This window comes from Vigna umbellata, chromosome 2 (genome assembly GCF_029865625.1).
Source record: "Vigna umbellata cultivar VRB3 chromosome 2, Vumbellata_1.0, whole genome shotgun sequence".
NCBI lineage: Eukaryota > Viridiplantae > Streptophyta > Magnoliopsida > Fabales > Fabaceae > Vigna > Vigna umbellata.
Window position 1 is genome coordinate 713486 of NC_142166.1, and position 23213 is coordinate 736698.

General features: G+C 34.1%; 3 protein-coding genes across 3 annotated transcripts; 2 read left to right on the forward strand and 1 right to left on the reverse strand.

The window, feature by feature from the left end:
- Nucleotides 1-2048: 2048 nt before the first annotated feature.
- LOC148203111 (rhomboid-like protein 11, chloroplastic) lies at nucleotides 2049-5847 on the reverse strand. The gene is made up of 7 exons (XM_088105928.1): nucleotides 5549-5847; nucleotides 5306-5430; nucleotides 4250-4335; nucleotides 3681-3721; nucleotides 3420-3586; nucleotides 3276-3338; nucleotides 2049-2390 (listed from the first exon to the last, which is right to left on the reverse strand). Exons 1-7 carry the CDS (start codon nucleotides 5751-5753, stop codon nucleotides 2229-2231), a joined length of 849 nt encoding a protein of 282 aa, XP_087962054.1. The 5' UTR covers nucleotides 5754-5847; the 3' UTR covers nucleotides 2049-2228.
- A 10884-nt stretch (nucleotides 5848-16731) lies between these two features.
- LOC148203112 (uncharacterized) lies at nucleotides 16732-18257 on the forward strand. The gene is made up of 3 exons (XM_088108020.1): nucleotides 16732-17321; nucleotides 17483-17831; nucleotides 17910-18257. The coding sequence occupies exons 1-3, from the start codon at nucleotides 16732-16734 to the stop codon at nucleotides 18255-18257; spliced, it is 1287 nt and encodes a 428-aa protein (XP_087964146.1).
- Nucleotides 18258-19215: 958 nt separating this feature from the next.
- Nucleotides 19216-22664, forward strand: LOC148203113 (uncharacterized). The gene is made up of 3 exons (XM_088106271.1): nucleotides 19216-19666; nucleotides 20832-20923; nucleotides 22038-22664. Exons 1-3 carry the CDS (start codon nucleotides 19514-19516, stop codon nucleotides 22423-22425), a joined length of 633 nt encoding a protein of 210 aa, XP_087962397.1. The 5' UTR covers nucleotides 19216-19513; the 3' UTR covers nucleotides 22426-22664.
- The last annotated feature ends 549 nt before the right edge of the window (nucleotides 22665-23213 follow it).

A 23213-nucleotide genomic window follows, 5' to 3' on the forward strand; every position in this document is an offset into this window, starting at 1 on the left:
TTCACATGTAAACTATGAAACATGTGAAGTCTAAACAAGATCTTACTTATAAACATGGAGAAAGTAGAAAACTTAACAAATGAATTAAATGTTTGTTTGGTCAGTTTGAAGTTTATTTGAAAATTAATTAATTGATAATCATATGATTACTAATGAAGAATTCAATTATGAAAGAGCTCGAAAAGTGTCTTCTATTTCTTTATTGCTTTTTTATTCCTTTAATTTCTTTATTGCTTTAATTATGAAAGGCCATATAATTGTTTTTTTGTTCTAACCTTCTCTGCAAACTTTAAGTGAAATTTTTAGTTGAATTTGTTGAGAGATGACTTTGGTTAGCTTATCATTATCCATATCTTTTCATGTTAATTTTCTATGCAACAAACATGATAAACGTTTGGCAAGTGTACCAATCATTATTGTAGTAACAAAATATTGTCCTCTAAGATTGAATGAGTTAAGTACTAGATTACTAATTCACATAATTTTGAGCAACAAAATATATCAAGTGAAATGATGAACATAACAAGTGATGAGAATTCAAATAATATAAACAATGTTAGAGAATTGATTTCATATGTTTTCATATAAATTCTTCTCCTTCCCAATTGATGTGTGAATTGTAATTATCCATTTGAGTTTATTAAGAGTTTGTTTACCCCTAATTCCTTAGATAGGCAAACTTATCTATTGAATTCTAACCCCCAACCTCTTAGGTCAATTACAAAATCAATAAAATCATGAAGAAAATTATTATCTCAATTACAAACTAATTAGGTATGCCCAGTTTTCCAATTGTGATAATATATAATCTGTTATAATTATGATCGCAAACAATTCCCAATTTCCCAATTGTGAAACTATTCATAGAATAAACATTAAAACATAAATAGAACACTGAGTTAATTAAAATTAACAAAGCATCAATTGAAAAGGTTCAGAAATTATAATCCAAAGCATTACATCAATTCTCTTACAAAAAAGAAAATTAGTTTTGCATAATGTAAAATTCCACTAAAAGAAGAAGATGTGTAGAAGATGTTTCGTGCTTTCTGACGTGCGTTTCTCCTCCTTTCTTTCTTCCAATTCTTACGTTTAAATTGTTATCTCCCCCACCTTTCCTCTCATTCCCTCTTTTTAGGGGAGTGGTTACCCTCTTCTAGTAAATGTTCATTTCTCTATTTTTTTTAATTTCTTTAAATCCACATAATGAGCTGTTATAACTGCTATGAACAATTTCACTACTCATGGAAAAATCCACAATCTACTTATGTTCTTCTCTCGTTTCAATTTCGCTCTCTTAAAGTAAATCCACAAGTTGTGGAAAAAGCCACAACTCAATTGTGGAACTGGTTTGCATTCTATTTCTCTCGAGACACTTCCGCAAGTTGTTGAAACTTTCACAACTCAGTTGTGAAACTTTCTAGTTTTAACTCTACATTTTGGAGAGACTTTCACAGGTTGTGAAAACGTTCACAACTAAGTTGCGGAACTCTTTAGTTTCAACTCTACATCTTGGATATTATTTCTTCCAAAGTTGTGATTTTAACATTTAGAAACACCTATCTACAAGAAAAACATAAAACTCATATGTATGATTCAAAACAAAAAATAATGCCCGATGAAATCATGTAATAATGCCCGATGAAATCATTTAATTAACACAATTATGTACCTAAACTAATATATTAATGCAATTGAATTTTATTTACAAAACACCCCAGTTCAGGGCACTGACTGACAACTAGTGCAAATTGGCACGTTTTATAAAAGTTAGATTGACATTTATTTTTCTGTATAAATAGAGCCAGTATGAACTATCTTAAAAAAACCCGAGTTGTAATCTCAAATTTTAGTAAATTTCTGACCATAGATGTAGATTGAAATTAGTCAATACTTTAATTAAATCACGTTAAATTTCTTTAAGTGATTTTTTGTGTAATCGTTTAATTGTTCTTGCAAGTTCTTCATTATCGTGTATTACTCATTTGTGTGGGGTACATTGTCCGGTGAATTTGAGCTATTTCCTCACACTTCTCAATACCAAGGTCTCTATAACAACAATGCGTATATAGCGAAGCGTTCTTAACAAGACTACTCTTATAACAGATATTGATATTATTTGAACGCCTAGCATCAATAGTAGCAGAAGTAACAAAACGACACATTTGTTATTTTTGGTCTAGCTAAGGTACGCTAGTAGTTTGGCCTGTTTTGTTGAACTGCGTGGGTTATTGGTCTAAAGGAGCAGAAGGAACTTTGCTAAGAAGCCAAACCAAAAGCACACCAACAAGCGCACCAGAAAGATGTGCGATGTGATTTACACTTTGCAATGTGTAGCCTCCGTGAAAGGTTCCTGATAATGATGTTGAAGCTTGGGCTGCCTCCATAACCTAGGACACACATAAAGGACAGATGAATCATACAGAGCACTGATAGATAATAGTTGGCATAAATCAAAGAGAAAATGAATAAAAATTTTGACCTTTTTGTCCAAAATATAAATAGTTGGTTAATAAAAAACATCAACACAGATAGGAAACCATTTACGGATATGATTGATGGACACTTTTCATCTATTTGACACCTAGTGAGGAAAAGACATCACATTGATGGATAATTTGAGGGCAGAACATTAGGGAGATCCTCCCAACACACCGGGAGCCAACATAAAGAGAAAATTACCACACTGTACTATCTGAGCCGAACACTATAACTTACTACTGACTTTGATACAACTCGTTGCAAAAATGGAGAAACACCAATGTGATATTCACCAAAAGACCATAGAACAAAACATCACTTTTACCTAAAGAATTATAGGTTGTAGGTTTTTTTCACTTGTATGTTACTTAACTAGTTCAATTCTGTACAATATTTTCAACACTTGGAACACAAATAATCAATAAGTAATATAATGTAATACGAAAAAAGAGACAAAAGGAAATCACAAATATTATTACGGATCATATATAGTTTACTCAGGGATCAATAAAAAAACGTGAAAACATCACATACATAGGAAACCATAAAAAAAACATGATTTTTGGATACCTTTTATCTATTTGACACCTAGTAAGACAAAGAGTACAGTGGCTATAATAGGTATTATGATGCAATAAGAAAAAAGAAATAGACGGAAATGAAAAATGTTAGTTCAGTGTTTATAGTGGAGAGCGATGATATATCATTACTCAACCATTTATGAAGCATGACACATGATTCTGGATGCATATTGAAAAAGTAACATGACCTTAAGTTCCAATATCTCTAATCACCTTCTCTATAACGAACTGACCCAATATAAGCACTTCAAGGATCTTCCTCCAGTCCCAGGACATCTGCATTAATTAAAAGCTTCACTGTTAAAACTTCGAAGAAATACCGCAAACAGATGAACTCTGGCATCCAATTCCAGGTACCTTTACAAGGACACTGATGGTAAATAACCCAAAAACAGCACCAGAAGCTCCAACAGAAACTGTATTTCTAGGTAAAACCAGCCACGAAACCAGGTTTGCTCCTACACCAGTAAGAATATAAGAAAGCCACAAAGCAAGGTTCCCTTCCTCTTCTTCAACAAGTTTTCCTATTGTGGAAACAACAAAATAACAAACTCTCAAGCATCAATCCCATAACAACTCACTTTACGAGAAAGACAAGTGACCGTGTTACAGCCTTACCAAAAATGTAAAGGAAGAAAAGGTTGCTAGAAAGATGCTTCCTGAACAAGTTAATGCATTAGTCATCTTGTAAAATGAGATAGTGAGAAAGTAGTTCACAAAAATAAAATAAAAATTAATATAAAACACAGTCAAAGATCAAATGAGAACTAATTTAAAAAAGTGATGATTGCTTAAATAAAAAAAATGCTGCTATTCATCTAACTCTCATCTTTATTCATATCAAAGCTTAAAATATAAAAGTATAATAAATTCATAAAATGCAACCAAGAATAATCAGTGTGTCTGACACACATTAGACATTACTAGATTATTATTTTCAGGTGTCTACGCTTTCTTATTTGGAACAACCGAATGGAAAAACACTCATACAGTTCATTCAGTTCTTTTAGTGCTGTTCACAATCTTACCCACATAACTTCTTATATCAACTATATTGAAACCTTTATTACAAAACTAAGGTAAAACTCCAATTCTGATTAAAAGCATCTTAAAACTCTCTAGAATATGTTCTTCAAAAAAAAGAAAACTAACATGGAAAAACTGAAATGAGAGAGTAAGACACTCACCAATTAGCATGACAAAATGTAGCTGTGACAAACTGGTACCAAGCAGGCCACGTGTGGTACAAGTACAAATCCTTTGCCCCATTAACCTTGCAGAAATTATATAAAACCATACATCATCCAACAAACACAGAAACAACCATGTTTATGCAATGCCACTTGTTTCACACTCCTTTAAAAGAGCTCCTGATTTTCCTTTTATAGAGTTTGACTCTTACTCCTATTTTCTCTTGGACGCATTTAACATTCGTAGTCTTTTTTCTGTCTTCTTTTTCCATTGTACCTTCCATCTGTCATGTATTAACCTTCCTTGTCTCTCTTTTCTCTTTTCTCTTGTTCTACCTCTCATGTCCATCCATTTCACACCCCATCAATAATGTGCAGAAACATAATTGCTTTTATTTCTCCTTCCCCCATTATTTCAATGCGATCAAAGAAATGAGACCGAAACGGAAAAATACAAGAGATTGTTATGTACGTTCATATTGGCAAAGTCAAAGCACAAATATGATTCCTCGTTATATTTTATTGCCCAGTTTGGTCTTTTAAGTTTTCTCTTTTGCTTTGGTTTATAAAACTGCATTTGTTAGACAAAGATACTACTTTGTCACTTTAACAGTCTGTCTTGATCAATTTTGTTTGACATTTGATAATCTATAAGCTACGCCTCTGCTACATCAGCTAAAATTAACACCATTAGTGTGCATAAGAATAATAGAATGATAAAAACACTTTAAAGCACCAGAGTACATCTCTTTACATTTAAGGGAGGAAACAGAGTAAAAATGTATTTTATTTAAGCCAATTGCTTTCTAGATTCTTTTAGTTTTTTTTATCTTCCTTATAAGTATAGGATTATTTTTGAAAGAAACATGTTAATTGGATTCTTGTATGTCTTCTGATCTGTGGGATTGAAAGAAAAAACGAAACAAAATATATATATAACAATTATTTGACTAAAATTATGAAATTTATTGTATTTCTTTAATGTAAAAAAATATACAGATAAAAAATAAATAATGAAGATACAGTAGTAAATAAAGATAGCAAGAAAATTACATGCAAAAAGTGGTCAGCGATGAAAACGCCAATGTTGAGGAGAATGATCCAGAATATACCGTTAACTCGTTTCTCCGGTTTCCCTTTTGGCTCAGATTTTCCGAGTTCCAATTGCGAAATAATATCTAAAGAGAAGAACTGAATGAGGTGAGAAGAACAGCTGAAAAGGCGTGAAGTTGGAATTCGTAGTAAACGGTAAGGTGTTTGAGAAAACGCCGAATCCAAGTTAATCGGAGAAAGTACCTGACTTATTGCAGTTGCGGGGTGCGAGAGTGCGGTAACGAAGCGCGGATAACGGGTGGCTAGGTTGGACAAGGAGAGAAGGTTTGGTGGTGAAGGAGGGAAATGGAGGGAGACAGTGAGAAAAGAAAGCGGATTTGGGGATGTGAATGTGAGAAAGTTTGCATGACGTTGCTAGTGATTTTACCGGGACACCGAGTTGGGCCATTTTTTGGTTTTCCCGAGTAATGGTTTATTTGTGCTCTCTATTCAATTTATGTACACCAGTACGTTCGAGTTGTTAGGGTCTCCAAACATTTTGTTATTTCAGAAACAGGCCTTCACGGAAGCATTCACAAAAAATAATTACTATCAAACTGACGAATTGCGACTCTAAAACAACATTTTAGAGTATTTTTGAAAATTGCCCATATGAATAACTTTAAAGTAAATGACATAAATGGATAAGATGTATTTCAAAAGATATTGTTAAGACAAAAGTCAAACAAGATTCTACTTATTTATTATTTCTGTGAGTTGGAGTTGTGATTATCGAGTTAATGGTTTTACTTTTTAAATTCATTTATTTGTAATTACGGAGTGAATATATATTGAGAAGATGAGTTTTATGGACTTCGTCAATCTTTCATGCATAAAATATTTCTCTTCTTTCTTTCTGTACTCGTCTTTCATGGATTGATGATAGTGTGTTTGCAAAAGGTACTCTAACATCCAATTTAGTTTGATGTGTCCGATAACAATTAATGTTACGATAATTGATGACAATCACCCTAAGGGCTTACAACATGGATCCATGACTAGACTTAACTTTAGTTTCTTTATTTCTGAAATATACAAATAATGTAGAATAGCGTAGGATTTTCTTGCAGATTCTTTAGGTCTTGTATTTTTGGACCTTGTATTTGTGGACCAAGCTACAAGTCAGGCTGGTTATGTTAGTAGCCGAGTTCTTATGCTTTCAGGTGGGCTCCCCTACTTTCAATTGGGCTCCCCTGCTTTCAGTCAGGCTTCGCTGCTTTTAGCCAAGCTCCTTTATGTCCAACCGAGCTCCCATGCTGACATGTCTAGCTTTCTTTTTCAACTTAGCCCAAGTCAATATGTCGATCTCCCTTGTTGCCTCTGAGCTACCATGATGACTTGTCGAGCTTCTTTTTGTCTAACGAGTTCCATGTTACACGTCGAGCTAATTATCATGCTGCCAAGCTCCATACTAACGTTGGATGGCCAAGCTCCACACTGATGTTGGGTTGTCGAGCTACATACAGATACTGAGCTATCAAGCTCTATTATGAATGCCAAGTTGTATATCAGTGTACAAGAAAGCGTCCTTTCTTCCAAAACACCTCACATTTAGCACATTTTGCACATGAGTAAAAACATACTATGAGTGAGGTGCCACTTGTCCATTGATCCATGATTCACGACATGAAGATAGGACATGTGCTAGAAATTTGTTAACGAAAATTGGAGGTCTCCTTCCTATAGAGATCTCCATTACTGTACAAATTACTCTTAAATGCTTTATGAAACCCTATTGAGATTACTCCAAACATTTTCATTTCTTGAGGGCCCTTGGCTAGGGGTTCTCGATAGCTTCCTCTAGCCCCATTCCTTAGAATTGGCCCAACCTTTCTAGAAATATGCTTCATTGACCATTCCATCCACATACCACACTCAATCCACGTTGCATTGTCTTTCACTGATCCAAACCAATATGTCATCATGGCGAGGTCGTCATCACTTACCTCGATGATTGAACTATTTATAGGGTAATTATGACGTTTGTGGGTCCTCACCTATACATGTCAGGGTAGATTTAGTGGCCCATTAACCTTTGATTTAGTTAATGTCATGTTAAAGAATATCATGCTAATAGAGTACAATAAACCAGTTTATGGTCAGTTAGTAAGAGGTAGGCTTATGCCCGAGTAGGAAGAGGTTGGCTTGTGGTCGGGTTAGAAGAGGTCGGCTTGTTGCTGGGTATGAAAAGGTCGGCTTGTGGCTAGGTAGGAAGAGGTCGGCTTGTAGCTAGGTAGGAGAGGTCGACTTGTGGCTGAGAAGGAAGAGATCAACTTATGGCTAAGTAGGAAGATGTCGATTTATGGCCGAGTAGCATAGATCATGTACAATACATCAACCTCTCAATCTTCTCATCATTGGAGAGCATGGGAATAAATTTATTAAATTCAGTAAAATAATTGTAGATGGTTGTCAGTTGACTTATGAAACATGATACTAGCAATAAGTAGTCAATAGTCATCCCATACCAAAGAGCAAATGCGAAGAAAATTTTCATCTTAACATTATAGGTATAATAGCCCCCTAGCCTTAAGTAGAAACAAAGATGTTTAAATGGTGGGATGCAAGATCTGCCTAATTGTGAGTGGTGAATGGGTGCCAAGAAGTTGTCTTTCGTTCAATACTGAAAACAAAAATCAGTTTTATTCATATGAGGCTTTATAAGATAGCCAACATATAAATATAAGAGTTATTCAACCGAGACCGGGCAAGGAAGGAGTTATAACTTAATCCAAGATGAAGGGTGAATTGGATTAACCCTTTTTCAAAATCTTTTTCGAATCTTTATGAGTTCTATGAATCAACTAAGTAAAGAAGGAGAAAAGAAAGATCAAGACACAACAATCTATATTGGTTTGGCTATCACAAGCCTACATCCAATCCTCTTTCAACAACCTTAGTTGAAGGGAATCCACTAATAATGATTTGAGTTTACAAGAATACAATGAAACTGTAAAGTCCAACTAGTCTTAAAAGAACTCTTGATGTGTAATCACCAATAAAGCTTGAATTCTCCAAGAACGATTCTTGAGAGCACCTGTAATCAAAACTCAACAAATATGTTAGTATATGAAAATTAGAACGTTACTAAATGAGGTCTCAAGTCAGGTTTATATAGAAAATTCAAATCCTGACACAGTTTAATCGATTATATTATATACATAATCTATTATGATTTCGCCTCTGTTTTAACACATTATCTCATGTATGTAATTGATTAATTCAACACTTATGCCTATAACTACTTCTTCTAACAGTCTTAACAAATTAGGCTTCCTGTGTAATGGATTAAACTATGCTTTCTGTTTTAATCGATTATAAAACTTATGTAACCGATTATATTGACACTTAGCTTCATTAGTCATCCATTTGCCTTTCTTAACAGATTATGTTACTTATATAAGAGATTATGGCTTCCTCTCTGTTTTAATCGATTATGTAACTTATATAATCAATTATAACATAGTGATTTGCCCCTGTTTAGCTTTCTAAGTGTTCTGGCTAAATCTAACTAATTATACCACTTATGTAATCGATTATCTATACCAGAAACTAGATTTCTAATCTGTTTTAGGCTTGATTCACTCATCACTAATGGATTCAAACATCTAGGACTAACATGTTTAAGATGTAAACATTTGTTATGCCAGTTTGTTGTGCAAGAATGATTAAAACCATTATTAATCATTTAACCTATTCATCATCAAAAACCACTATGTAAAGAAGCTAAGCTCCCCTTATCAATTCACGTGACGAGGGCACACCACAAATAAGGGCGAAATGCAGACCAGCACACCACAACACCCCACAAAGCACTTATAAACCCATCACAATAGTGAAGCACGGTAGGATCGACCACGGTGAGAGCTTCACCCACCGTAGACGACAACTTCAATGACACCAAACAAGAGCGGACAATGAAGGAAAGGAGAATGAGTGAACGAGGAGAAGGAAAGGAGAATGAAGACAACGAGAAAGAAATAGCAAAACAAAGAGTATTGCGAGAAAGGAAGAATGAATAAAGATGTAAAATAATCTATACTGGTTATAATATCTAACTATGTGCTCATAAGAACATTCTTCTTTTCCTTTTTGGGAAAGACTATAACACCCAAGTTTCAAATGTCACGAAAAACGTAATAAATTCAATTGTTTTGAAATTAATTAGTCAATTGATTCTTACTTGTAGTACAAATAATAAAATAATACGATAAAAAGTCGTAAAATGAATTTGAGTTCCAAGTTAATATTACATTGCCATAAAAGTCTTATAAAAACAATGATTAACAAAATTTCCCTTCTCGATCTTCACCATACTCTCATTGCTCCTACATAACTTCAATAACATTTGCAACACTATCTACTCCCTATAACTAGAGCACACAACACATAGCCATCCCAATAAGATCAACATAAAGCATTACACTAGCTAAACAGTAGTTGAATCAACCAAATTTAAAATATTCATAGGTACTGCTTACCTTAGTCCGAGTCCCAATTGCAACTTAAATCATGACACACAGAGTATGCATATTTTTGCTAAGAATCAAGCTACACTTATTCCAAAATATGACAGATAATGAGACAACAACAATATGACAATTCAGTATCAACCAACATGACATTACAACTTTGAATGTGTCCACCAATTACTTCATATTAAATCACACCCAAGATAGTTAGCAATTCAAGTTAAGAGTATGACAGTCCAAGTAAATGTCATAATTTTCATCAAAAGCAACCAACAACGAAAAATAACACACATGTCAAAAATAAATCATTTTTAATACAAACTAAACAACACCACTTAAGATTAACACACTGGACCTTTAACCCACCACAATAAACTCTTACCATTTAAACCATATATTGCTTATGAAAATTAATCTCTTTTTATTAAAAACCCATAAAACACCTAAAATCCTTATATTTACAATGCACCTTTTTCTTAGGTCTTACAAAGACCACCTTTTTCTTTGACGTTTCCAAATCAGGACATTATGATATGAAATACCCTGGCTTCTTACATTCATAACAGATAATTGGTACATAATTTTGTTTGTCCTTTGACTCATTTCTTGAGGTAGATTTGACGCTTCTTCTTCTAAACAGAGTTTGTCTTTCCTTTTTCCACATAGAATGTATTTTCCTGGAGATGAATGATAGTTCATCTTCTTCTTCTTTGTTTGAATCCTTCTTTGTCGTTGGATTCTTCGGAAGGTTCTTCAACTTTGAAGGTCTTTCTGGGAGTCCTTATTAGCGGTCATTGAGCTAAAAGAGAAGTTATCATTTAAATACCTAAAGATAATTGGGGAATAATAGAGGATTGGAAACCTTCTCTTTTTAGTTCCATTGTAGAAATTTCTCATTTTCTTTCTTTTCTTCTTCTCTTCTCTCTTCTTCTTCTCTTCTTCTTCTCTTCTCTCTTGCTCTTCTTTTCTTTCTCGTTCTTCTCTTCTCTCTTTTTCTCTCAATTCCTCTTCTCTCCTTCTAATCTCTCTCTTTCTTCTCTCATCCAATAGTTTCTCAAGTTTTTCTTTAAATTCAATTTCCCTACGGGAGAAACCATCTAGACGTTTCATAAATGTTTTTCCCTCTTGAATGAGTAAACCATATAGACCTTTCATAAATGTTTTTACCTCTTGAATGAGTTTTCCCATTAATTCTAGGTCTCTCATAGATGAAGGAGGAACAAAATTTCTTCTCATGCAAGCTCTTAATTCATACCAATCATGAATGGAGGATTTTCTACCTTTCTTAACACTATATTGCCTATGATTCCACCACTCACTTGCACGTTCTTCTAATATAGAAAGATATGTGTTAAGAGTAGAGGATTCACCATCTCTAGCAAGAAAAGGATGTATTTTATTAATTTTTCTTTCCCAAACTAAGTATGTTAAAGCGTTAATGTCCTTATCAAAGAATGGAATATCTCTCTTGGGTTGGTTGTAAATTTCACCCTTTCTCTTATGTGAGGACTCTTACTTTTGTTTACCCTTAAGAGAGGTGAGCCAAAGGCCGCTTAAATACCAAGTCTTACCTAGCCAGAATGCCTAAGGCTACTTACTTGACCAATTTCAAAAGAAAATGCACTATTGAATTTAAAAATGGACTCAAACAACCAAAAATGAAAGTTAAAATAATAGAAAAATCAAATCAAAGGTGAGGCTTGTAGCTTTGGCTATCAAGACACACTCACCGTCTACTATGAAAGCAAGCAAAGAAAATTGTCAAAAGTTGAGAGAGTACATAACGACTCTTCCAAACACTTGGTCTTAAATGGCCTTTTACAAGAAAAACAAATATAAACTAAAATTTAAACTGATTACAAATTCAAAACTCAAATAAGAGCAAGCTACATTACTCTGTTGCTCCATGTGTGCATTGCTTTGAAATTGGTTCAGTTTCTCCCTTGGTTGCCTTGCTTTAAATATGCTCCTTTGGTCTTACAGGACATGCTGTAAGAAACTGATTGAAAGGTCTACCACAAAATTTAAATTGATGATCAACCATTGTTTACTGATTTGGAACCTTCAAACTTCCGGTTCAAAGAAACCTGCACTATTATACATCACAACCAGAAGATATACTATAGCTAACACTTGTAACTGAAGTTTCAATTCAACAAAATGAGTAAATCAGCCTAAGTGCAACAACTCATGTTCTAAAACTAAATTTGATGTTGTATATACCTTTGTTGTATCCGCTTTCAAAAATAAATTTTTGCACAAGCAACAAGATCACCAATTTAATACTGTCAAATAGCATTTAATATAAAGAGTGTTTGCCTAATTAATCACAATTAATGAACCAGATCTTGCTACAATCCAAATTGAATTTTGAAGATCAAATCATCAAAACAAAATCAATTTTCAACACTACACCAAAAAATTGGCTTGAAATTGGTGGTTTAAAACTCAATTTTTGTACAATAGTGGTTCTAACTCAAAACTGATCACTCAAACAACTTTATTTAGTGATTTTAAACGTGTTCAAACTCTGAAATGAGTTAAAAACATATTGTTACTCAAATTCACCTTGCCACTTCCTAATTTGATTCAAAATTTGACGGTTTAGTATAAATTTGATGGTTTATATCACTATTTGAACTCTTCTAGCAACTTTTAAACATCATTTTAAACTTGATCAAATTGTCACATAGCATAAAAATGCTAGCATTCGAAATCTAACTTTGCTATGGCTAAATTATGTAGAAAAACACCCTATCACACCACCAACATCAAATTTGATTGATTCAAAAGCTATAAAACAATGAAAATGACTCAACGAAGTCTTAATACACTAGATAAAGCTCGAAATTATCAGCTATAATGAAGTAAATTCAGATTAGACATCCAAGGATTTTTAAGCATGGTGAAAAGCTTGAAATAAGACCAAACAGTAGGTGTTTTTGGTTTTTGAGGCAACCAAGCTATGCTAGATGCATTTCATTGCTTGTTATGGTTTGCCATACCTTTTGCAACCTTAGACAACACCAAACAGTGGTGGACAATGCATCAGAACATAATTAAAAGACTTAAAACAAATTCAAAGAAAACCTAAACCAAAAATGAATTTTGAATCAGATTTGTAACTTGAACAAGAGTTTTAGTGATTCTGCTCATATCACCAAGGCTATAGAATAAGATCACATTGCCTTATTTGGTTGATATATGGCAATATGAACTCAAGCACATCCAAAAACCAACGCAGGAAAACCAAATTTAATGACAAATTAAAAACACTGCATTAGAATTTTGAGCAGATGACTTTAACATACTGAAATTGAATTCTTAAGGCTGAAAATGACTCAAACAAGTAAATTACTGATTAAAATGTAATGAAAAGGCACAAGCACATTACTAGATGAATGAAATAGTGATGTACATCATAAATGACAAGGCATAATTAATGAAACAGTAACAACAATGATACAAAATAGAACAACTAAAAAAACATCAAGACATTTATAGAGGATGAATGAAAACTCAATGAAACAGAGAAAACACTTAGCTGGATAGAACCTATGCTCTGAATACCACATGATGGAGGCGAGATTTTGCTGATTCTGGTGGAGGAACGTAGCTGGATAGAACCAAACTTCTTCTCTGATTTGGAAAGTAGCAACATGTGAACAATGGAAGATTTGCTTGGATAAGCTAAGCAACGCAGCAGAATGGATTGAAGAATGATGATGATGACCGGAGGAAGCAAAAACATGTAGAAGCCACTATCAAGGGGTGTTCGATAGATGAAATTGATGACTCGGTGATGAAGAAATTGGAATGGAGGTAGAGGAAAATATGTTGTAAAGTGATACAAATGGTGTAGAAGATGCTAGGAATGGAAGCCTAGCTAGGGAGAGAGGCTAGAGGAGACTCTCAAGCTCTCTCTCGGTGACCTTCAAGAAAATTCTGGACTAAATCAACAAAAAATAATCTTCATTTAATTCAAAGGTGTCCACTACAATCAAAGAAGCAAGCTATTTAAAGGGAAGCTAAGTCCCGATCAAGCCAATAGTAGCCAGCTATGACAAACGTGAGCAGCCACCTAGAAAGGAGTCCTTGAAGCTACTAGATGCTCCTTTGCAATCTGTTGGATGCACGTGGAAGTTGCTTGCGTTTTGAACGCTCACGTTAAGCGACAAAGGTTAGTGATGGGCACTGGTTTTGATTAACTTCAATTAAGCTGCTGAAATTGTATGCCTCTTGTTGAACTTCTCAAACAACTTGCTGGTCATTTTCAGATTGCATTTTTCCAAAGATTCCAAGTGAAAACTTGGCTCACTTCCCTATTCTTAATGCTTTCTTGCTTCTTTCCTTGATTCTCTTTATCTTTCTTTCTTCAAGTTTTATGTCCTTTATTGTGCTAAGGCTTGGCCTTATTCCATCAAAAGGGTTCCACTAATCACAAAGGATTACAACGAGTTTAATCACTCTTGCTTTACAACTACCTCATTGGTTAGAACGAGTATAACCACTCCTGGTAAACTAGTCTAATTGATTAGACGGTCTAACTCCACTGAGTTAACTTTACAAGTGTTTTGCTTCACTTCTGAACAGAAACAACAAAGTGTTGTGTAAAAATTACAATAACATAATACATAACTTTCGTAGAGAGGATTTGAAATCAATACAATAAAATTTTAAAAGCTTATAAAGAACTTTTCTTTTCAAAGAACAAGTCTAAGAGACAAAGCTTAAAGAGAAAGATAACGTAGGCATATTCAATAACAATCCTTCTTGCTTTTTTTCTCTTCATGCAGTCTTCTTTATATAGACTTCTTGGAAAAAGATCCATCTTTTTATGCAGTCTTCTTTATATAGACTTCTTGGAAAAAGATCCATCTTTTTATGCAGTCTTCTTTATATAGACTTCTTGGAAAAGATCCATTACTCTGAGCTTTGACTGTCTTCTAGAGGTGTATCTTTTATGGTTTTGAGTCAGAAGTTATGTTGTGTCTTGATAGAGCAACTGTGTTGTGTGTATGGAAAGGATATGTATAAAGCATGAAGGAAACATTCCTTGAATATCTTTCTATCTCATAACGTTATTTTGATCCTAAATAGGCTTTTAAATAAAGGTAGTGATTTGCACCAAAAAAGAGAACACAAGACAATAAACAAAGAAGTATTAGATGCAAGGTTATCAAACTCGCAAGTTAACTCGTTAACTCGGATGAGTTTACGTTCCTAGTCAAGCTTGCCGAGTTAACTCGGTAATAAACTCATTTTTTGAGTTAACTCGGTGGGCTCATAAACGAAATCGGTGAAAACGTATAAAATCGCGATTTTGCCGCGATTTTGCCGAGTTTAAAATGGGTAAAAACGAAAGAGAAAGATTTCATTTTGATTTTAGTCTTTGATTACCTTATTAAGGTTCCTCTTAATTCTCATTGTGCTTCACTCCAGTTTGTGGTTTCGTTTCATCTCCTTGCTTTCGCGCTCTGTCTGACCGTCGTTCTTGGTCCTTCAATCGTCCGCTCCAGTTCTTGGTTGTCGCTCACAGCGTTCTCATTTGTGGTCTTGTGGTCGCGCTCCGGTGGCCTGGTTTACTCTCCGTGCAGCCGCCGTCGTGTCGCCGTCGCAGTGTCGCAACTTCTGGTTTCGCAATCGCTCCTTCCGGTTCACACTCTGCCTGTTTCTTATTTTAAAATATACAACCCCCTGTTACAGCCCTCTTCAAGCCATGCTTTTTATTAAAAAAGTGTTTTTTATTTCAAACATTTAAGTCCCTAGCACACTGTCACAGCCCCTGCTTTTATTAAAAAACTAATTTCTATTATTGTCATGGTCTTGTCTTGTCATGCTTTTTAATATTATTTCTTCTGATTTCTGAGTATGCAATTCTCGATGCTTTCATGGCTTTTCTTTTTCTTTTTTTTTGAAAATATTTAGCTTTTTTTTTCTTATTTCTTTTTGAAAAATTTAAAAAGCGAGAGAAGTATTGTGTCATGTCTCTATGAGTCTATTTCTGCCATATTTTTTTAATGAAAAAATTTAAAGTATCATGTCATGTCTCTCTGAGTATGCTTCTGTCATATTTTTTTTAGTTAAAAAATTTAAAGCACCATGGCTGGAATGGAAACTAATCCAAGTGCATCTTTATCCGTTAAAAGTAGAAGTAAAAATGCTCCAGGAAGTCGATCTGATATTGGATGGAAACATGGATTTGATGTTAATGGTAATGGAAGAAAAGTAAAATGCAACTATTGCTCAAAGATTGTAAGTGGAGGCATATTTAGATTTAAGCATCATCTTGCTGGAACTAGAGAAGATTCTGAACCTTGTGCTTCTGTTTCGGATGAAATAAAAAATTTGATGATAAAAATAGTTGCAGAAGCTAAGAATGCTTCATCAAAGAAAAGAAAGATAAATATTGGTGAAGACGAGGAAGAAAGTGACAGTCTTGAAGGAGGACACAAGGTATTCGGTTTTAAAGGAAAAGAAAAAGTTACTACTACTAGCAAGGGGGGAGTCCAAGCAACTATAAATCAAATGATGAAAAAAGGATACAAAGAAGAGGTTGATGCTCAAGTGGCTGAATTCTTTTACACTAGTGTCATTCCTTTTAATGTAATTAGAAATCCAGCATTTGCAAAGATGTGTGAAATGATTGGTAAGTATGGAGTTGGATACAAACCACCATCTTATCATGATATTAAAGAGAAGCTCTTGAAACAAGCTGTGAAGAAAACATATGCAAATCTTAAGGAATATAAGGAGGAGTGGAAGAGAACTGGATGTACAACTATGTCTGATGGTTGGTCGGATAGAAAAAGACGTTCTATTTGTAACTTCTTAGTGAATAGTCCTAAAGGGACGATTTTTCTTTATTCACTTGACACTTCAGACATTTCAAAAACAGCTGATAAAGTTTTCAAAATGTTGGATGATGTTGTCGAGTTTGTTGGACAAGAAAATGTTGTTCAAGTTGTCACTGATAATGCTACAAATTTCAAGGCAACTAGAGAGTTGTTGATGCAAAAAAGGGAAAAATTGTATTGGACTCCATGTGCAGCACATTGCATTGATTTGATATTTGAAGATTTTGAAAAGAATTTGAAGGTCCATGAATTGACCATAAAGAAGGGAAGAAAGATTACAACTTACATTTATGGGAGATCAATGTTGATTTCCTTGTTGAAAAAGTTCACTAAAGGTAGAGACTTGATAAGACCGGGTGTGACTAGATTTGCCACAGCTTATTTAACTCTTGCTTGTCTTCATGAATTGAAGGCATCATTGTTGACCATGTTTAGCTTTGAGGAATGGAAAACAAGCAAGGTTGGAACTTCACAAGAGGGGAGAAAAGTAGAACATGTGGTATTAGATAACCGATTTTGGAAGAATGTCTCCACATGCTTGAAAGTTGTTGCCCCTCTTATGGTTGTCTTAAGATTAGTGGACTCAGATATAAAACCTGCAATGGGTTTCATTTATGAAGAAATGGATTGTGCAAAGGAGAAGATTAAGTTTAACTTTAACAATATCAAAAAGAGGTAAATTTTCAAACTTTTACTCATTCAATATTTAATTACTTATGTGTGAAATTATTTCTGATATAGAATAATTGATGTAGTTATGAAGAGGTTTGGAGAATAATTGATGCTCGATGGGATAATCAACTTCATAGGCCTTTGCATGCACCTGCCTATTATCTGAACCCCCATTTCCACTATGAACCTAACTTTAGATGTGAAGATGGTAGAGAGGTGAAAGAAGGATTGTATATTTGCATGAGAAGATTGATACCAGATATGACAGAAAGAAAAAAAATTAATTTACAAATTGTTGAATTTCATTATGCTAGAGAACTTTTTGGAATGGAAGATGCAAAGGAGTGTAGGAAAGAGTTAAATCATGGGGAATGGTGGGAAATGTTTGGTGATGGAACTCCAGAGTTGAAGAGATTTGCTATTCGAATTCTAAGCTTGACTTGTAGTTCTTCTGGATGTGAGCGTAATTGGAGCTCATTTGAAATGGTAATTTAAATTATTTTTAGTTTATAAATTTCTTTCTTATGTTTATATCCTCACTAAAAATATCATATTTCATTTTAGGTTCATACAAAGAAAAGGAATCGTTTGCATAAAAAAAGGATGAATGATTTAGTTTATGTGATGTATAACTCCAAGTTGAAAAGTAGACAAATTGATGACATTGAATCAGATGGTGAATGGATGACTGAAGAGGCAAATGATGTATTTGAGATTGAGCAAGTTGAAGGTCAAAATGATGGTGAAAATGTTCAGTTAGATGGAGCAACAACAGATCCGGCTCTAGATTCTCTTGATCTTGATAACATAACATTTGGGGACAATGAGGATGCACAACATTCATCAGGGGAAGAGTTAGATGAGGATGATGATGGAGATGACGATGCCATTATTAGAGGATTAGAGGATTAGACACAAAGACTTTGACATTTCAATTTATGTTTTACAATATTTCTATGAACTTATGTTTTTGAATTTATATAATTTTGTTATTTTATTTGAATTAAGATGTTTTTTATATTTTTTTTTCATGCAAAGTAAACTCTTACGAGTTTACGAGTCGAGTTTACTGAACTCTCACGAGTTTACGTAAACTCTCGAGTTTGACAACCTTAACTAAATGTACATGCTTTAATATGTTAGACGATCCTAAACGTTTAGGAGCTGTGTAATTTACATCCTTTTGGATTATTTTGATATATAGCCTTTAACGCTCTATGCTTTTATCCGAGACAGTGCATTCTTTTGTTGTTGGAAGTTATTTAAATTATATGCTCTATTAGAATTCCTTATAGCATTTAAGATATTTAAGTTATAACGTTTAACGCTTTTTATCCTAGATGATTCAAGTGATTAGGTGCTATTTTATTTAGTTCTCTTAAACTTTTAAACGTTTGTTTAAATGATACTGTCACACATATAATAATATCGTGACATTTAAAGAGTGAAGATCAACAATTCTTTTCCTTTTCACTCATTGTCTTCGGTAACCTTAATAGGATCCGTTACGGCTATTTTCACTATATCTGCTATCACTATTATCACGACTAATGTGAACTCTTTCTATCCTACGTCGATAAAATATTATTTTCTTTAAAAGATAAAAAATATAAAAGTACTAGAAGAAAAGTAAATGAACATACGTAGGTGAACAATGCATCATTATGATGTAAAATATATTTAATGAATAATTAAGGGTTTTAATTTTTTTTAAAGAGTATATAATGAAATATATTTCCTTTACCAACACAATTAAAAAAATGTGTTCTGAAATTTAAAGAACAGACCCGCTAGTCCCATAAAGAGTAATAGTAAAGTACAGTTTTACCCTTTTTCTTTCGACCGAATTCTTATTACAGACAAATGCAGAAATGTCAAACCCAACCTCCAAATTAATTCTTACATCTTCATCACAGACCAGAGTTCATTCCTTTCTCTTTGTGCCTCTCATTCCTCAAAAAACCATTGTCCTGGGTATTCGAGAGAAAAAAAGAAATCCATAGAAGCCAAAGAAGTGCCACTCTTCTTCCACCGGCCAAAAATATATTTTTTTTTCGCTAAATGCTGGACCCATCTAGATAAATCCCCAAATAAAGAAAAAGGGGGGCTGCGATCATTTTCATGATCAATAAATAGCGATCGTTGTCGGGAAGCGTTATTGTTTGGATATGCTCAAGTTGTGGAAATGGTACCAGAATTGCTTGGCGGTTCACCCTGTTAAGACGCAGGTCATCAGCTCTGGCTTGATTTGGGGTGCTGGTGACATAGCTGCTCAGGCAGTTACGCACTGTACTGCCAAGGCCCATGCCACAATGGATGAGGTATTTTGTTATTGGAATATATATTGTTTCCTTCTAAGATTTTGTGTTTTGGGGAAAATGCATGTGTGTTTGTGTGTGTTTTTGGTTTTTGGGAAATGGTCATGCTTGGAGTGTGGCCTTGTAATCAAAATAATTATAAGGATTTGCGATTGTCTGAGCTTGCTTTTGGCAATGGAAAGTGTGGAATGCATGGGTGAATGCGGAAAGGAAGGGATTTGTGGTTGTTTTTTGGAAGGATTTTCCGTGTAGCATGTGATCTTGGTCTCTAGTTAAAGCAAATGGGTGCTTTTATTTTGTGGCTTTTGTATTGGTGGTTATTGTCTTGTTGGGATGCTGGGTTTTGGTTGCTTTTTGGAATGAGGTTTTGGGGGCATACAAAATGACTGTAAATTTCATCATGCCTAGGTTGGGTGTTTTTGCGAAAATAGTTGAGAGATTGGTTTAAATCGTGGCTGTGGTTGAGGTTGTGTTGTGATTACAGATATTATGGAAAATTGTGGCGTGGATGCGAGCGCAGTTAGAAGCTCTCGGGAATGAATAATAATGGAATGGAACGTCTGAATTTTTGGTTTGGTTGTTTGATGAAGGTAAGGAGGGAACTCTCGCGGAAAAACGTGGAATGTTTTCCTTGACTCTCTAAGTTGAATGGACAAAATTTGGGCTGCAAAATGGCAGGGATAGGTGGCATTCCATTCCTTTTGGAAAACTCCCCCAAACCCACATTTTGTTCTTTCCGTTGTTTCCATTTTCCATCCATCAATTCAAAACCATACCTTTAGTTTTGCACTTCAACCGCAGGAGGTAGCGAAAAGGAAACTATGTTAATGCTAGTTGTAATTTTTTCAATTTTAAATCACATGGAAACATCTGGTTTGTTTGGTAACTATAGATGGGAATTTTCAGTTCATTTGGCTAAAATAGTGAAACGGGAAATTACTTGTCATGTTCACTGTTTTCTGGATAAAGTGAATCTGAAAATGATGCATTTTGGGTTTTATACGGGCAGCATTGTGGATAAACCATGTGTAACTTGGCCCTTTCTTTCTTACTGTTGTATTATTAAACTGTCTAGTTCACATAGTGTATGTATGATGTGCACTTTATTCTTTGTAAATGTAACCATCTAATTAGCTCATATCTCTTGTTTACTGGCAATTTTTCACAGGATGACAATAAAGAGTTAAAGATCAACTGGAAACGGGTGTCTACAACCAGCTTGTTTGGGTTAGGATTTGTTGGTCCTGTTGGCCACTACTGGTAAAAAGCGTGACCTTTTTATAAATTTTATTCCCCAGTTGCTTATGGACACTGTTTATTATGCAAGGGTTTGTTTGCTGATTCTCAGATCTCAAATCAGCTTAGTTTAGTTTACTGGACAGATTTGAAAGTTCTTCGTCCTTAAAAAATACAGATGTCAATTTTTTTCCTTTTAATATTAAACACAATTTTGTCCAAAAAAGTCATTATTATGCTTTTGCTCGCTCTTAGTAGAAGTTATGTAGTTCACACGAGACAGCATTTGGATGCTACAGTTGTGGCTGACTGACATGTCAGCTGATGATGGTTACTATTGTTGCAAATCAATTTAAAGGACTGATTCTTATTGCCTTGCAATCATTTTTCTTTTATCATATATATTCTAAATATGTAGATGACAATTTGGTTATTGATGTATTGATTGGTCTATAGTAACTTCCTGATAAATTAAGATTAAAGTGGTATTGCCCTCTCAACTTCACAGGGCCAAGAGCTCTGTTTTGGATTTTGGATGCATGGTTTATCCAACTGACTAAAAAAAGGAAGGATTTCAAACTATTTATTGAATAGCATTTTGTCTTATTGGTAGCACTTTGTTGTGGTATGACCTCCTCCTCAGCTTAGGCGGCTTTGATCTTAAGGGGGACCATTCCCAAGTCTTACAAAAAGCTACTTCGATCATATTTATAGCTGATGGGGAACATCCAATATTGTTTGATGTGAGAAAACGTTTTATGTTTTCGTTTGTACTGATGAAAATGTTACCTTGTTTCCACACTTTTTTGCTTTTAAAAGTATGTGCAGGAAACAAAGTAAAAATAACTTGTCATTTTTGTAACTAAAAGTCAGAACAGAACATTTGAAAACAGGATACTAAATGAGAACCATGCCATAATTTGTAATACAAAGAACAGATACAAAATGAAAGCAATAAACTCAAGCCAAATGGTCCCTTAAAAATGTTAAATCAGAAAAGAAAAGACTTCTAGAAGTGAGCTGTCGTATATCTGTTAGTGTTATGTTTGTTCTGATGGGGAAGAGGGGCACTGGCAAACGATATCTATTTTCTAAGAAACTTATCAAGTTTCCTTGTTCTTTTGCATTAACATTGTAGGTACGAAGGTTTGGATCGGTATATAAGATTGAAACTCATGCTTAAACCGAATTCCTTCCGTTTTGTTGCCACAAAAGTTGCTGTTGATGGGTTTATCTTTGGACCATTGGATTTACTTGTGTTTTTTACATACATGGGTTTTTCTTCTGGAAAGAGTGTTCCTCAAATAAAAGAAGATGTTAAAAGAGATTTCCTCCCAGCCTTTGTTTTAGAAGGGGGCATATGGCCAATTGTTCAGGTTGCAAATTTTCGGTTTATACCTGTGAGGTATCAACTCCTTTATGTCAACTTCTTCTGTCTATTGGATAGCTGTTTCTTGTCTTGGGTTGAGCAACAGCAAGATGCACCTTGGAAACAATGGTTGAAATCACTTCTACCTTTGAAGTAATAGCGTTTGCTTTCAGAACTCTCAATTTATTCTCGGAGTTGCCAGATGTTGGAAGTTCATGTTGGAAAACAAGTGACTAATTCATATTGCTTGTAAACACCCTCCAGACTTTCAGAATTGAATTTCTGAAATTGATGAAATTGCTTTCACATGATTTACATGATTAATGATTTTCATCTTGAATACAAGTTGACACATTTTTTTCCATTGAATAAATTGAAAGCTATGTTGGCTTATCACTTTCTAGTCTTTGTTCGGTCGTCTATATTCTAGTTTTACCAATGATGTTCTCAACAACCAGTATCTATTATTAGCTGTGCTTATCTTTCACTTCATATTGTCAGGTGGAGAATCACACAATATAAATCGGGACTACTTTTACATCGTTGTCTTTTATTTTGACAAAATTTAGATTTAGCTCTTTTAAGTGTTTCTTTTATGATATCTTCTGCTTAGAATTGATGTTTTATCTCAGTAATATCTTTAATGAAAATTGTAAAGGTTAACATGGACCATGAAAATGACACAGAAAAGAGTATTATTACTAGTGAATAGGGTAAGGAAAACATGTATTAGTGGAGTGTTTTCATGTTTTCCGTATTGGCAAATAATAATGACTAAAAGTTGTCCTCAAAATATTAATAATGAGCACTGTTAGACGAAAAATCTTGAATTATCGAAACTTAAATGGATTGAAATATATTGGAAAATAGACTAGTAAGACAAGTTTTTTCATAAATTATAGAAATGTTAAGAGAGAAGTTATTCATAAAAAAGAAATTGAAAAA

What these genes read in the sequence shown, in the direction of transcription:
- LOC148203113 (XM_088106271.1), top strand. Translation starts at nt 19,514, where the DNA reads ATGCTCAAGTTGTGGAAATGGTACCAGAATTGCTTGGCGGTTCACCCT. An exon ending in CCCATGCCACAATGGATGAG is followed by an intron (nt 19,667 to 20,831) that starts GTATTTTGTTAT and finishes AATTTTTCACAG; the next exon opens with GATGACAATAAAGAGTTAAA. An exon ending in GGTCCTGTTGGCCACTACTG is followed by an intron (nt 20,924 to 22,037) that starts GTAAAAAGCGTG and finishes TTAACATTGTAG; the next exon opens with GTACGAAGGTTTGGATCGGT.
- LOC148203111 (XM_088105928.1), bottom strand. Translation starts at nt 5,753, where the DNA reads ATGGCCCAACTCGGTGTCCCGGTAAAATCACTAGCAACGTCATGCAAA. An exon ending in CCGCAACTGCAATAAGTCAG is followed by an intron (nt 5,431 to 5,548) that starts GTACTTTCTCCG and finishes TCTTCTCTTTAG; the next exon opens with ATATTATTTCGCAATTGGAA. An exon ending in CCATCAGTGTCCTTGTAAAG is followed by an intron (nt 3,339 to 3,419) that starts GTACCTGGAATT and finishes TAATTAATGCAG; the next exon opens with ATGTCCTGGGACTGGAGGAA.
- LOC148203112 (XM_088108020.1), top strand. Translation starts at nt 16,732, where the DNA reads ATGTTGGATGATGTTGTCGAGTTTGTTGGACAAGAAAATGTTGTTCAA. An exon ending in TGTGCAAAGGAGAAGATTAA is followed by an intron (nt 17,322 to 17,482) that starts GTTTAACTTTAA and finishes TCAACTTCATAG; the next exon opens with GCCTTTGCATGCACCTGCCT. An exon ending in ATTGGAGCTCATTTGAAATG is followed by an intron (nt 17,832 to 17,909) that starts GTAATTTAAATT and finishes ATTTCATTTTAG; the next exon opens with GTTCATACAAAGAAAAGGAA.